The sequence below is a fragment of the Triplophysa dalaica genome, chromosome 8, assembly GCF_015846415.1.
Source record: "Triplophysa dalaica isolate WHDGS20190420 chromosome 8, ASM1584641v1, whole genome shotgun sequence".
In the NCBI taxonomy this organism is placed as follows: domain Eukaryota; kingdom Metazoa; phylum Chordata; class Actinopteri; order Cypriniformes; family Nemacheilidae; genus Triplophysa; species Triplophysa dalaica.
In genome coordinates, this window is record NC_079549.1 from 15209187 (window position 1) to 15225612 (window position 16426).

General features: G+C 38.6%; 1 protein-coding gene across 1 annotated transcript; it reads right to left on the bottom strand.

Moving 5' to 3' along the window:
• Positions 1 to 11: 11 nt before the first annotated feature.
• dcbld2 (discoidin, CUB and LCCL domain containing 2) lies at positions 12 to 15386 on the bottom strand. The gene is made up of 15 exons (XM_056754852.1): positions 15081 to 15386; positions 12745 to 12969; positions 12058 to 12192; positions 8241 to 8292; positions 8089 to 8161; positions 5432 to 5565; positions 4862 to 4902; positions 4437 to 4652; positions 4243 to 4367; positions 3771 to 3918; positions 3552 to 3680; positions 3309 to 3402; positions 2360 to 2406; positions 2157 to 2270; positions 12 to 2063 (listed from the first exon to the last, which is right to left on the bottom strand). The coding sequence occupies exons 1-15, from the start codon at positions 15184 to 15186 to the stop codon at positions 1690 to 1692; spliced, it is 2013 nt and encodes a 670-aa protein (XP_056610830.1). The 5' UTR covers positions 15187 to 15386; the 3' UTR covers positions 12 to 1689.
• Positions 15387 to 16426: the final 1040 nt, after the last annotated feature.

The following is a 16426-nucleotide window of genomic DNA, read 5'->3' on the forward strand; positions in this document are numbered from 1 at the left end:
ATATTTATCAGTCCATCACTTAGGTTTTATTATACAATACCCTAACCTATTTTGACTAAAGCACAAGAAAGTCTGTTCCGAAACCTAGTGAGCTGCCTCCCAAGGAAATTATTTAAGACATTATAGGTGGGCTTAAGATGCAAGACTGTTTAAAAAATGATTTATTTTGGCCAAAATTTAATGTAAATAATAACTCCGGCAAGAAAGTTAAATTAAACTACAGTATAGACAAATTTTTCTTTTCTATTAAGTATTGCCAAAATGTATCATTTGTTTGCTCTAATGGGGTATATGGACAAAGAGTGACGTACGTCTGCTAAAATTTCAGCCAGCTCTGTTACATCCGGCGCACGTTAGCGTCCATTGGAAACAATGAGATTTTTCACTCGGTCACGTCAAGATGCAAATAGGATTACGGTCAACGAAACGAGTCAAGTTATCCAAACACTACGTCATACATCAACAACCAAAAAGGAGAAGCGCTTCAGGCTATCCATTTCAAGTAACAACCACAAATAAGAAAAAAGCCAATTAAACCTTTGCTCTTGAAGCATGATGAAAAAGATATAAAGAAATGTTTAGCCGTAGTGTTGTCGGTTTGCTGAAATTTTTCTCACAAAACACATTGTTATCACTTGATGAAAAATTACTTCAGGGCAATGAGAGCGGAAGTGGCAAAGCTGGCTGAGATTTTAGCAGAAGTACGTCATCGCCCCATATGCTTATACCCCGTTTTTTTTGTTAAAGAATGGCAAGCTTAGCGACATGCTAACTTCAAACTATCAATTGTGAGTCATATTTGAGTGGCAAATCTTATTAATCTTACTGGTTCAAATCTTATTAACCTTTAAAGGGATAGTACAAACCAAAAACATATATTTTTCATTATATTTTTTCATCTTCATATCAATCCAAACCTATGACTTTCTTCTGTACAACACAAAAGTCAATATTTTGAAGAACGCTCAACAACATTGGGCCCCATTGTATGGGCACAAAGTCCAGTCATTTCTCAATATATATTATCTTATGTTCCACTGAGAGACTCATATACAGGTCTTGAATGACATAAGGGTTAATAAATAATACCAGAATTTGAATTTTTAGATGAACTACCCCTTTAAATCAGGATGTGCCCTGAGAAGGCAGTTACCCAAGTAGGCAGTTGACAGCAAGGTTTTGGAACAGAGCTAAAAACACCATCACTGTGCTACTTTGCGGCTTAGGTGGCATGATTACGTCAAAACAGAACACAATAAAAAGTGCAAAATGACCACAGTGTGGTCTGTGTGTGGGAGTCGGTGTTGAAAATATCCGTCTAAGGGGAAGAACGTGCCTTGTGATGAGCTGCTGAAACGTATTCATAACAGCTCTCAGAAAAATATACAGATTTGTAAGGACTCACAGTTTGATAGCAGAGTCACATATATGTACTCACACATCGCACACACATTAGACACGGGAACACATAAAAACATCTACAAAACACAGTAGTGTAACAAGACCTCTGCTGTTCTCTCCTGACATTCCTGCGTGTTATTTCAGTGATAGGACTTGCACGGCGTACGATTTGAGAAGGATTCGAGCGGCATGCGTGCACAAACGCACATGTGCTGATCTGCATTTGTAAAGGTAGTGTTCAGATGAGAGTTTCTAAAGGGGTTACCGGTCACCCTGTTCTGCGATAGGTCAGTCTGTTTTCTGACATGGTGCATTGTGGGTATTCTGAGGCACCTGGTACAACTGTCCTTCGGTGGTTGTGGCTTGATCAGATGTGCTTTTGGGTGTGTCGTAGGCTGAATTTGCTGATTGGCTGCTGTCTGTCCGAGCCAGCAGTCCCCGCCCTCTGAAGGGCAGTGTGCCTCCTGATAGGTGGTTCGCTCTGTCAATCATGATTGGAGTTGCATATTCAACCCCAGACGCAGGGAGGGGCTCAGCGTAAGCATGGTAATGTTCTGGGGGAATAGGCGCATCATACTCCGGGTCATCACCATCCTCGGGTTTAAAGGTTGACCTTTGTCCCAGAGATGCCATGGTACCACTGACAAGTGGATGAGCATATTCTATGCAGATATGAAAGAGAAAAGCAGAACTTAAAATGTTTGAATTTGTTGAAAAACAGAAATATAATTCTAACTGTGCAGGTGTGTGTGTACCTGCAGGCTCCAGTCGTGGTCTCTGGTGGTCCACTTGTGCTGTTGAACTGTAACGTACACATTCATCTCCATCCAGCTTAGAGGGCAACAACTGTTTCATGCTCTTCCACCATACTGAAACATGTGCACACAAATGGTTTTGATTTATGTAGGTATAAATGCATTGAAGTAAACAATCACGGATTATGTCTGTACAGACGTACCTGTGCGCTCCCAGTGCGGAAGGTCATAAGTTGCCTCTGGGCTTTTTCTGTAGGTTTGAATACAAATTATGAACATATAAGCAGACATAATATATAGAAGTGGTTTTGAGGATTAAAACTGCAATCTTTTTTGGTAAAAAAGTGTTCAACATCATCTTCAAACTCATGATTTATAATAATTCATAAGCAGTCGATTTGGCATCATTTGACCTTCGTAAAAATAACCTGCTATTTATAATTTTTTCATACAAAGATGACGATTTAGAGGCAAAAGTTACAGAAAAGTTGCAGCTTTCATGTGCACATATAGTCATATCAGTTTTTATTTTATTTCATTTAAATTCATTTAGTCAATGCTTTTATCCAAAGCTGCTTATACAAGAGAAAGCATTTAAAGAGAGTTCACCCAAAAATGAAAATTCTGTCATCATTTAAACACCCTCCAGTTGTTATAAAACTCTATTAACATCTTTTTTCCTGTTGAACAAAAAAGAAGATATTTTGAAGAATGTGGAAAACTACACAGTTCTGGGTCACATAACTTCCAGCATAGTTTTTTCTCTAGTAAATCTATAGTGCCCCATATATGTTGAGTTAAATACATTCTTTCAAATACCGTTCTTTGTGTTCAACAACACAACAAAATTTATTCAGGTATGTAACAACATTATGTTGTTAAATTATGACAAAGTATAATTGTTGGGTGAATTATCCCGTTAACGAGGAGTTAATAATAAAGGTTCAAACTATATCAACTAATGTGCAGCTCTATTATTAATATCTTGGTAATAAAAAAACGACAGCGAGTTTTTTTATTTGGACATTGTGTTTTCAGAACTGAAACTGGATTCAAAAGAACTTTTCTTAAAATGGCCTACTATCAAAACTGTAAATAGATGGTTAACTAACCATTAACTCAAAAAAGGGATGAGCACCACATCATACTGACCTGTTCTTCCAAAGCCACGAGCACACTATTACCAAGACGGGGGTCATCAGGACAACCACCAGTACCGGAACCAACACTGCCACCAGAGCCACCTCTGAAACATTAACACAGTGCATTGCATCAACATTAATCTAGAGTTGCCTACATAGGTTGTTGGGAATCATTGTAAAGCTGGAACGAAAGGCTGTTTCCAAAATAATTAATTTTATTGGAATAAACTTTGATGTTGGAGAAAGTCCTCACCATCGTGAGAGTGAGGAGTCATGGTGGTATTTCGGACGTTGGGCGTGCGTGTCGTCCTCTCCTGAAGAGGGGGAGCTGTGCTTCTCCCACGGGGCGGAGGAGGGGCTGAGTGGAATATTCTTGGCCTTGCTGAACATCAGAGTAACAACCAAACGTGTATAGATTGATTGATCAAATCAACATTTTGGAATTATGTCATTGTTTTCACATTAGTCTCACCCGTATGCGGTTGGCAGCCCAGCAGCTCCATTTTAAGGGCGATCCTCTGGTGCCACTGGTAGGGGCATATCCTGATAAACCGCGCTTCGATTGGAGGAATAAAGTTGTTCCGCACTTCCTGCAAATAGTTGGTGTTGCCTTGGAAAATCTGTTTCAGAGACACAAGGACGCATCACCTTGGTAACAAAGAGTCTCTGGCCTCAGACCAAGGTCTGTCTCATTTACGACCAATCAATGCGCTTCTCATTAAGTTCCCTGACAATCGATGGACATTCATTATTAATGACCAGAGAGTGCACTTTAATTTCAGGGTCCTTAAACCTCAGGATTGCGAAACCTTTTTTTGGTTGGAAACAGACAACATATGATGTCATTCTGCAGCAGTTTCAATACCAACGTCTGACCTCAACCCCCACACACGCGCACAAGAGCAGAACGGACCACAAAACAAGGTAACATGATGCAAACATACCTTGTTTTTGTCCGATCCTACTTCCTGACAGCCATTCCACTGCTGTCCATCATGACTATATAACACCTCGTAGGCCGAAACGTAAAACTGATATTCTGAGAGGGTGGAGCCAGTGGTAGTAATACCTGAGAAAACAGAGTAATTAAGATACAAACACACACACAAACACATACTCCGATTAACACAATCAGTACCTGTTATTCTTTTTTCCTTCTTTAGGTCCACTTGAATCCATTCTTTTATGTCACTGTTTGCTGCTGCCCAAGGACGTCCCCGAGTTTTAAGACGGGCCCCTGTTGGGCCCCAGATGGTGGGTTCCTTTCCATGACCGCCCCATTCCCACACTGAGGAGGCTGTGATCTGAGAGCCACTGACCACCCCCGACTCTAATCCCAAAGTACCATAGCAACCTTATAAAATTAAGTTTCTATTAATAAAGCGTGAAGATCTACAACATTTATGTGACAGAAATAGACAACATCTTGCATTTATAGTACTGTCACTCTTAATAATTATGGAAATAGTGCTCATGAGGAATTATTTTGAGCTTTCTAAAAGGTACTACCATCAAATACTGTAAATTGATTTTATTGACTGAATTCACAGCAGATTTACTCACCGCTCGTCTTGAAGGTAAAAAGACTGGGCGAGAGATTTCCACTGTAGGAGGGAGAAAGACGCAAAGATATCAATCTATCGACCAATCCATCAAATAATAATATACATAACAAAAGGATCAAGCAAATAAAAAGTACTGCACTTTCGGGACCTGTGCTTGTACGCTAAAGATAAAGAGTTTTTACTAAGCTAAAACTTGAGACTTTTTATCTGTGTAAATGCGATTTGGTGAGACAGGTCCTTCTGCACAGCCAATGAAAAACCAAACATGCGTTTCAAGCTTCTGTGGCTGTATGTAAGAAATTATGTATAACAACTTTGTTGCTGTTATTATTATTTTTAGATGAAAGCAAGAACACTATGCTAATAAATGCATGAACAATTTTATATGCAATTATTAACATCGCTTACAATTTGAATGATGAAAACTTCTAACTTAAATATAAGGCTGAATTTTTAGACGAAAAAGTCTCTTCATAAGTCGTTTGGAGTTGACTTGAATGTGCACTATAATCAAATGAAATAACTTTTCCCATGAAGAAAGGAATCAAGAATCAAATGGGTTACTCACGCCACAGATGTCACATTGTTAGCCAGTGAGCTTTCGTAGTGTGGGATGCCTTTACTGCTGACTACACTGATCTGCCCCCCCAGAGTGTTGGTGACCACACCCGCATGAATTCCGGCCAGGCAGAGTGGAGAAGACTGCGAGAAAGAGAGAAATGATGAGACAGCTGATGCTGACTCACTTACATAAAACCAACAAGCTTTGACATGGCATGATGAGGTCACATCCTGGAAGGAATATCGTAGGGGTATATTTTTACCAATTTTATAAAGAATGCTTCATGATTCATGAGTGGAACTTCCGACCTTGGTTACACAAATGCAATTAAACATTTTTTAAAATTGTTCGGTTCTGTGATAAATACTTAGTGAATATAATACAAATTTGGTTGTTTACAGTTTTAGGAAGTCAGTTTAGTTGTAGAATGCATCTTTTAGATATACAAAAACATTTGTGTGAAAACAATAAACAAACATTTCTATTACTATTAACATTTACATTTAGGCATTTGGCAGACGCTTTTATCCAAAGCGACTCACATTGCTTTATCCTATACATTTTACATAGGTATCTGCAATTCCCTGGGATCGAACCCACAACCTTGCGTTGTTAACGCAATGCTCTATTAAAGAGGAAGCACATTATTTGTTTATAATAAACTTAAAATTATACAAGTCAAATGTATGCATTTTGTGCATAGTCTAATGAATTTTTTACTGTTAGAAGTATATTGATAACCAAACAACATTGGCCCCATAAACTTCCATTGACACATTTTACAAAATATCCTCTTTGTGTTCCACATAAAAAAGGCTAACATACAAGTTTTCAACATCATGAGAATGAATAAATAGTGACAGAATGTTTTTTTTTGGATGAACTTTCCATTGACTCCAAGTGTTTTGAGCTTAGTGTGAACATGAGCACAGCCACTTGCTGCTTGGTATTAAAGTAAAAGTTAAACTGCTAGCTTAAAAATGGCAATTCTGATATACACACAGTGGGGACTCCAGACCTAAGCGAGACCACAAACACTAGGCAAACTTTCAACACCCACACAAAAACACCGCAAACACACACCACTTCCTCTGGGCAAAATAAAGCACCACTCTGACCACGAACAATCCTGAACACACAGAGATACACACGTCCACACAGTTGTAAGGAGTCATAAAGTCCCCACACTAATTCTAAGGGTGTATCTGAGCTGAGAAAAAGACTTAAAGCTGTTGTCAGCTGGACTTCATTAGAAAAACATTCAGCCAAACGTGATCTAACATCTCCCAGAGAAACACGCCGTCATGCACACATAAATATGCGTACACGTACATCCATACAGTCAAGACACTCATATCAACACGCCCCTAAGAGACCACAAGCTCTAAAACGGACAAACAGAATAATTTACAATGACTCAACTTCAGAAGAACGTCTGCGTATTCGTACACCCTAAACATCATGTTGGAGACTGAAGCGTGCTCTAAAAACAACTGCCTATTGTGTTCACAATGACAAAATCATTGTGAATCATGCAAACAGTTTAAAGCAAGCAGGAAGTACTGAACCGTGATGAGGTCATCACCAATGACCTAAAGTGTACAGTCAAGACAGTGTGCGGTCATGACTCTTAAAGGAGCACTTAAGTGTTAAAGGAAAAATTCACCCAAAAATGTAAAATTTGTTCCAAATCTTTATAAATGTCGTTTGTTATGATTTACACAGAGAAATATATTTGGAAGAATGTTCATAACCACACAGATTTTGCGCCCCATTGACTACCACAGTAGGAAAAATTACTTTATACATATTTTTGTTCCTTTGAACAGAAAAGAAGACATTTTTAAGAATGTAGTAGCACAGTAAACAGTTCTGGGACACTTTTGACGACCATTGTATTTTTCCTAGTGTGGTGGTCAATGTAGGGCAAAATCTGTCCGGTTATAAGCATTCTTCCAAATATCTTTTTTAGTGTTCACCAGAACAAAGAAATACAGATTTGGAACAATTCGAAGGTGAGTAAATGATGACAGAATTTTCATTTTTCGGTAAAGTACCCCTGTCTGTCATATGGTTTTGGAAAACACCTACAAGAATTTGTGAACAAAAAACTTGCCTCAATTTGCTCAACCGAATTAAAACGCTATAGAAACGTTTATAAAATGTTATTAAACATTTATCAGAAAGGGACAAAATTAGATTTACCTTCAAACTGTTTGTGCTACCTGAGGTGTTATTATTCAGATAACAGTGTTGTGTTGCGAGTAGCATTTTGGCACATTTTGGAACGTCTGCGTGTGAGTCTAGTGTTTCAGGCCTGACTATCAGTAGCACTGTTTAGAAGGACGTAACTCACTTAAACATAAGTGCCTTCAATACGAGCTTGACATTTCTGCTTTTAAACCCTTGCGTGTTTGCAAGCCCGGCTTCCGTCGTAAGTGCATTAGTGTAAATTAGTTTGCCTTCAAAAGAGCTTAAAACATTTAAAGGTAGTTTCTGCATCACCAAACGGAAGTGCGAATAAAGTGACTCAGTGTTTAAGCGGTGTAAGTAGAGGGAAGTGAATCAAAGAGCTTTTCTAATAGTCCAACAATACTATCAGACACAAAGAAAGACAGAGAAAACCTGTTAATTTAACACCCACACAATAGTGCCATACTTACGTCTCTGTATCCGTGTGGAATGGTTCCCGAAACCTCTCCGAAATCAGTCAGGCATCCCGCAGGACAGAATTTACTGCGACGGCAGGAGAGGACAATGAGACGCACTGAAAAACATGCACACGCATCCCAAAAAAAACTCTGTGAGAGGATACCTGAACTCTGCTTCAGTGAAGTGCTCTCCTTTCTCCAGGCAGGTAATGAGATCTGGAGGGAATGAGAAAACAGAGACGCTGTCTTTATATGTCTTTGAACCCTCTCAAAATGGGTTTACCTCTGACAGATAAAGCAGCGCACCAGGTGGTTGCCATGGTGACACTATTGATTAATGTCATCAGTCTGAGACCACTACTGGAAACGCTTCCTTTTTGCATTTTTTCCATTTCACAGTTTTCATTAAAAACTAAATTAACCGCATACAAGTAACTGCAAAACTGAATTGAATTTCAGAATTTGCTAGTATGTACTTTGTCACTCTTTTTGACAAGCGTGCACTTGGGTTAGCAAGGTCAATGTCACAAATTTGCATACATATAGGAAGTTTTCTTCTCATTTTTTTAAATCCAACAACGTTGTTTATACAGATTTAAATCAGGTTTTAATCCCAGATTTGCAACAGGGTGAAAAACGTGAGTATGTATGTGCGAGTTCTGTGCACATTAGGAATTCAGTGAGTGACTCGTGGTGTATTGTATTTCATATTTGTGGGTAAAAGCCTCCATATGAATGAACAGATCAATAGCAACTAGATGTACATTTGGTACATATTCTGAAGAAAATGTAAGTGGTCCTCGCTCTCAGTGGAATTAAACTCATTGGGAAAATGCTAAACTGTACTGGGTGGTTACCAGGGTACTGTTGAGATGATCAGTAGGGATGCATAATATACACAGCCTTAAATGAAAATTTGGAATGGTCGCTCAATTTTGAGAAAACTGAGATTTGAAAAATCATGTTTTTTATTGTGCAATCCAATAACTAACACAATACAACACAATTAAAGCATGATAACATAATGAAAAACATGAATTTAGATTTTTTTTATGGAGTTATCTCATTTTGGAAGCAAACTCTTCATTTTCTAGATGTATTGAGTGCATTCCAGTCCAGTCGGTGTTTGTTGAATTTCAACAAATCAAACTTTTGCGTGACACAAGTCATCCAACAGCAATTTTGACAAGACTGACTGCACGACGAGACCCATTCAAATTGTGAGTTTATTACATAAAAAATATGTTTTTTGAACTTTTCAAATACATATTTTCTGTTATTTTGCCCTGTTTCTCTGCCGTTTTTATTTTCTGCAAATAAGCGTCAATACAAAAAATATTTTTATATGAAATTTGGTAGAAATATAGTTAATTGCAAACGTATAACTATAAATAGTACATTCAGAAAAACTGAAAATCATTCTGAAGTGGTCTCCTAATTTCTTTCCGTTGCTGTATGCAGTATATATTATGCCCACAAAACAAACGGTGCAGTACGAGGTGATGTTTAGTGCTCAAATAGCTTTCTAGGAGCAATAATAATATGATGCTAGCCACAACAAACATCACTAATCCTTCCAGTTTACGTCACTGTACTGTATGTGTGTGTGTGCATCTCAGTTCAAAGGTATTTTGTGGTGTTATTCTACCCATTACTCATACCCACAGCATGGATTCATCGGTCTCTGTCCTGAATCATGAGAAATATGAGCTCTACTGACATACATACATTCTCTCTCTCTCTCTCTCTCTCTCTCTATGACTCAGTGCTGGGATAAACAGGTGTAGGTCCCACATGGCACTGTGAACTCCTGACCTCAGACAGCCACAGAGGTCATAGGGCAAAAGTCATTGCTTACAGTCATCAAACACAGAAGTCCACAGCTGTGATTCCAAAGATTTGTAGTACCATGCAGTGCAAAGGTGCTTTTTAAGTGCCGAGTCAACTCATATGAGCATGCATGGTGACTATGCCCCTGATTTGACAATTCAAGTGAAAAAAGATACGGTAATAGCAAAAATATAGACTAAAGGGCCATTCACACTATTGAAGATAACTATAACCATAAAGATGAACATTTTATTTTTTCTAAATTGTAATAAGAACAATAAAAATACATAGATTATCGTTGGGATCGTGTTCAGAGCATTGTTTTCACCTCATGAATGATAAAACATACTGCCAAACAGTCTCTGGCAGATTCCTTAAAAAGGTTAGGTTAGCGCAGGTTTTATGTCCGAACTAAAGGCGGTCGAGGTAGTAAGTGGTGTTTTTATGGTGGGACATAACACTCATTTATATAAAACTTTTTTATTACAATCCTGAGCAAGCTGGCAAGATAACACTTTGCATCCCAGCCACGAGCGCATCTTCAGATACAGCATCCATCCAGCCTTTGGAGTCAGATTTTGGCATTGCAAAAGACATTTGGGATTGACAATTTAAAGCAACAACATCAGGTAGTCCACGTTAATTTTTGTGTCGGTAACACCTGTGAGCATGCAAGCTTAGATATAATATAACGTTAACGTCTGTTAATGTGGTCAGAAATATAGTAATGGTTTACCTTTATTTATATAGTGCAGGGGTTCTCAAAGTTTATATTCAAAGGTCCGAATCTATTTTTGTCAACGTCAAAGGTCCGGTACAATTATTATTACAAAACTTGCTTTTAATAAACAGTCAAAACAACTTTAAATAAGTTAAAAAAACAAATCAACTCTATATGAAGAGTTTATTTGGAAAAACAGATTTCGTAAAATTTCGTATTTTATATTATCACCTAATCAAAAGAACCCAACTGCAGTTTCATTGATATTAATTTGAATTCACAATAAAAACATTGTTTTTGAACATCTTGTGTACAAGATATATTTTGCAAATCAACTCTTTATATGCTATTCATCATATTTATTATTTAAATCATATTTACTGTCTTAACTGTTACATACAGTGCTGCATTTTTATACAAAAAAATGCAAAAAGCCGTTCTCATTTAATTTTTTTCTGCTTATGAAATAGTACTTCAATGTAACTTTTAGTGAATTTTGCAGCATAAATGTCCGTCTGGGCAACAAACTTTGCAAATATTTGCAGACAAACTACATCCATTTACATATGCCCAGGCAGTCTGAAACAGAAACGCTGTTTTGTTCGGTCAGTTGAATGTGCTTCTGTTTTCTGCCGGTCCCTGTACCGATAGACCAAGAGAAAGATGAGTTGAGTCGGCAAAGCAAAACCACGCGCTTGCGGGGCTGTACCGGCAACATTTTATCTACGCGCTTTACCTGAAAAAGTCGGTAAACACTACTAAAGACATCCGGCGCGCATAAGCAGCGAGCAAAACTCTCTCTGCCAACTAAAAAAACAGTTACAAAGAGGAGCATCTAACAGCAATAACCACTTCTTACGTGATCGGTCCCCTACACTAGTTTGTGCACGTTGCGCGCCTGTGTGTAGCACAGGGTCTTCATAGGTTCCTGAACTTACAATGACACATGACCTGAGCCATATCTAGGGACCAGAATACGATACAGATTTGGAGGCTGGGCTCTATTGATTTGAACAAGTAAGCCAAGCAATGACACAAAATATCCTAGCAATGCCCACCCCTTAAAGGGACAATACACCCAAAAATGAAAGTTATTCCAAACCTGTATTAATGTCTTTGTTTGATTGAACGCAAAGAAAGATATTTGGAAGAATGTTAGCAAACGAGATTTCTGGGGCACCATTGACTGTGTCCCCCAAATGGGCACCATGACCCAACGTGCATCTGCAGAGTAATTGCACTAAATACCGCCTATAAGTCTGCATTGTAAAAACTTGATAGTGTAACAGCACCCCTGAAACAGACATAGTGACCTCAACAAGTTTCATACCAGCATACTGGGTTAGAATGACATAAATATTATGTCAACAACGACAGGACATTCATGTGACATCATGCTGGCACATTTTCACACTGAATGATGTAGTTACCTGTGTGCTGGCTAGTGCTGTAGGAGAGGAAGAGGCCACGCTCTCTGCTGTGGGGTCCACTCATGAACTGAACTGTGATCTGATGTCCCTCCGACACTAGAGCGTCTCTCCATTCTCTCTCTCCACAGAACTTCACTGCAAAGACATCAAGCATATTCATTTCCTGCTTTCTATCAGCCGTGTCCTCAGAAGTAGCAAAGAGTATACAATACCAAGAGGCGAAACTCAATAAAAGGTTCTATTGTAACACTGGCACCCTGGGATTTGCGGCATTTTGGGGTGAAAGTGACTCAAATTCAACCTGAATGATGATAATAGATAATGAAAAAAAGCCTTGACTCGCTTGAAACCATGTCAGTTACATGGCATCTTCATCCCATAATGGTGGCCACGCTGTTTCCCCAAAAGCACCAGAGTTTCGCCTCTTGGTACACTTTGGAAGTAGTCGAATTATTGTGTTGCAATTGCATGAATTCTAAAAGCCTTGCAAAGGGTTTCTGGTTCCTTACCCCTTTTTTCCCAACCAAAAGGACTCGGAATCATTTATGTTTTGCATAAGATGTTTCATTTTCCATATTGATGGCTGGTGGAGACTGAACTTTGAGCTTGCTGAAAGAATCTCTCCACGTCTCTAAATTCACTGTGACAACCTAGTTAGTCATAAAATTACTGTCAAGATTTTCTCACCGATTTCTGATCGTCCAAGTCCGATGCCTTTATACAGTCGAAGGTAAGACACCTGACAGTTGTTTTTATTGATATCAAGGTCTGCGATGTGCACACGGATCGTTTGTCCGGGGGACACGCTGATCTCCCACTCACACACGGAGTTCGATGGATAGGACAGAGGGTAACCCAGAGACGCCAGGCTTCCACTACCCACACCCAGCACTGTGTGTCCACAGCCGTCCCCTGAAACAAATCCAAAAAACATCAGTCACTCGGCATGGAATATAACAAAGGTGCCATTACTATGATACAGTAACAGAGTGGTACAATGAGAAATCTCATGGTTCATGTACAGATACTGATGGTTATTTTAAAAAACTTTCAATGAAATCGCATTTCCACAGTACATGGCCCCAATAAACTAGGTAATACTAAAATATTTTGAACACATTTTTGTTGGTGTTATGGAAATGAATGTGATAAACAATGAGATGCAGAATTAAGGAGAATAACTTTCTCCATCATGAGGCCTTTTTGCAAATGACAAGGATATAAGTGAAGTCAAAACCTAACATACTTCTTTTTGGAAATGTTTCGCTTAAAGTAGTGCTTTCTTATGTTTATCTAATGCAAAGAAATTTATTCACGGCTCATATGTCGTGTATGTTTTTAAACCTGAACGTTGAATCTTAAAGGGATAGTTCAGCCAAAAATGTAATTTTGATTTTCTCACCCTCTTGTCATTTCAAACCTGCATGACCTTCTTTCTTCTGCAGAAAGAAAGATATTTTGTAGAATGCTGATAACCAAACAGCGGTGGCAGCCATTGACATCTATTGCATGTACACAATACCAATGAAAGTGACTGGCTGCCATCGCAATTCGGTCAACAACATTTTTCTAAATATCTTCTTATATGTTCAACGGACGAAAGATACTCATTCAGGTTTGACCTGACAAGAGGTTGAGTAAATGATGACAGCATTTTCATTTTCGGTTGAACTATCACTTTAACAGGGGGACCAAGAGAGTGACAGAGAGAGGGAGCAAGAGCGAGAGAGATGAGATCGCGTTGCTGAGCAGCTGCTTGCGCCGCCTGTCACGCGTTTACACACCGAATGAATCTCTGCTTGCGCTGTTGTTACGTAATCTTGCTGGACAAAATTCAGACCCCCGGAGTAAAAACAACAGCCCTATCCACACACACCTCTAGCCTCCAATGTTTCCTCAAGCTTTGCTGCACTCCTACAAACTGTACACTTGCAAAGTTTCTTTATGCACAAGTACAGAGCTCAGCTGTTTCTAATACAGTAACTACAGCGAGTATTGCTCAGGGTAGGTGTATATTATTTTAAAGGTCATTTTTAATGTTTGACAGTTTTTAACTATGTGTTTGAAACCACAGAATTTTATCTCATAACCTTACACATAACCAGGTATGATAACACGATAAGATGCTTTCACATCTGGCCCCTATTACCTTAGCAATGTATGACCTTATGTCTTTTTGAAAGACCATTTCTGCACAAGCCATGTCAAATTACTGCAATCCCAGCAAATATTCACTCAACCAGCAAAAATATCATTCATCATGCATAGTATTTTATCAGGATGGTGTAACCCATTGAATAAAAATGTAAACTGGTTTAAACTAAGTCAGTTCCTGAACTCTACACTGAACCCTCAGGATTGCACATACTGTGACTTGCTTTGATTAAATGCAAGAGCTTTAGTCACTGGTAACACTGGACAGACGCTGTCCTGACAGCACATCTCTCTACATATTTGGGAAAAGAGGGGGGCTGCAGTAAGGCCATTTAAGGTGTTGCATCATCACGTTCCTCTTTTGCTCCATCTGTAGATAACAATGTAACAGTGTATTGATGTTTTTACCAAAAGTCATGTATAGTGTACAAAGCCAAAGTGTCATTACCTCAAAAATCAACCCTGGTTTATAATAGCAAAAGTGTATCCATCATTTGGCAGATTATTATAATTTGTAGTATCATACTTTTACTCCAAATGTCGTTGTTAAACTGAGACTAGATTTGTGATTACTAAAGCTTTATTATTTACTATTCGTAAGGGTAAACATAGTAAATAGTTTTGACTAAAGGTCGGGATGGTTAAAATGTGCAAATAACATCATAATGGCAATACAGGAGGGTACGAAAGTGACCTTGGCGGGGTTCGAACGTTCAACCCCTCCAGCTCATATCCGTATTACAACACCACCCCAGAGTTTGTTTGTTGTGAAACCGCGATTGCAGTCCCGACCCCAGAGTCGGGGTGATAGTTTTAAGGCAAGTTTTATCAAATAACCAAAACTTTAACCTCGGTGTAAGATCACGCACCTTTCTGCGCCCGCGAGCTTCTGGCACTGAGGAGGAGGATGAAGACGATCTGGATGAAGACCGCAGCCCCTCTGGTCCCTCTGCCCACCATTACCGACCCGTCCATCCCAGCAGCCTGCAGTCCGAATGCATAATGCAAAAGCGTTCCGATCCGGCCGCCCGTTAGCGTGTCACGATGCTGATACGCGCGCGTGAGTTTGTACTATCGGGATGGTTTTATTGACTCTTCCTGAACTCTTCAGCGGCTCAGCGTTAGAACAAACAGCGACTCTTCATCCCCCCGATCTGTTACACGACTTCCTCAACTTCCGCTCCTCCCACCGCACAGCGGCCCCTAGATGGGAATTCTGTGGTATTCCATGAATTGTTGTGGATGAGGAATAGATTTGTTATGGTTTTACCAAAGCATATTCTCACATTAAACACAATCTTGTGAAATTATAAAATATTTTTTAATTAAGATATCTATTAAAAACAAAATATAATTTCAATAACTCATTAATATATAAAAATCGTATGTTTTATACGTATTTAAAAAAGGCTTTTTAAAATCGTTACAGGGATTAAAGTTATATTAAAACCATATTAATCTAAAAACATACGTAAAAATAGGCTATAGAAAGATTCACTCAACTAAGTGGAAATAACATTTTAGATTTTAACATCTAAAAGCGATATTTTAATAAAAAAAACATATACTTTGCTGTGAAAATAGTCAATGATTTAACAATATTTCAGGGATTATTATGTCAAACGCATTTTCTCATAAATGCATGTTCTCTAAAAATTGCATTAAAATAACATGATAATGGCAATTTAACAATTTCTTGTTATGGAAATGATTTGTTGATTTCCATTTATGGAAATATTTTATTTATTCCATTATTTCATGGAAATACAAAAGCTATTTTTGGTGTAAATTATAAATTTGTTCTCGTATAAATACCTCAGAGTCACACTAACAAAGGGTGTCCAAAGGAAAAAATGTCTGTTTTTGTTCTCTGAAGCAAAGGAAGAGAAGCATTTTCTCGCATGCTCAGGCTACTCATTCTTTCTCACTATAACTAATTACCCCCTTTTCTGTCCTTGAGATAGTTATGTGGTAAATCAGAGTCCGTCAGCCAAGTCACTTATCTTCTATCTTATCAGCACAATGCTCGTCTACATTCTCTCTCTCTCTCTCTCTCTCTCTCTCTCTCTCTCTCTCTCTCTCTCTCTCTCTCTCTTTCTGTCTGTGTAGGTGTGTGTCCGATATTATCAATTGTATCCCAAACACACCATCTAGTGGTGTAAAACTCTTCTTCATCTTGTGATATTACAGGATTAACACGATTGCCACAGTGGAA

Bases quoted from the DNA above. Each gene is read 5' to 3' on its own strand.
- dcbld2 (XM_056754852.1), bottom strand. From the start codon at position 15,186: ATGGACGGGTCGGTAATGGTGGGCAGAGGGACCAGAGGGGCTGCGGTC. The intron at 12,970-15,080 runs GTGCGTGATCTT...GATTTGTTTCAG, and splicing joins AAGCTCGCGGGCGCAGAAAG to GGGACGGCTGTGGACACACA. The intron at 2,064-2,156 runs GTACACACACAC...ATATCTGCATAG, and splicing joins ACCACGACTGGAGCCTGCAG to AATATGCTCATCCACTTGTC.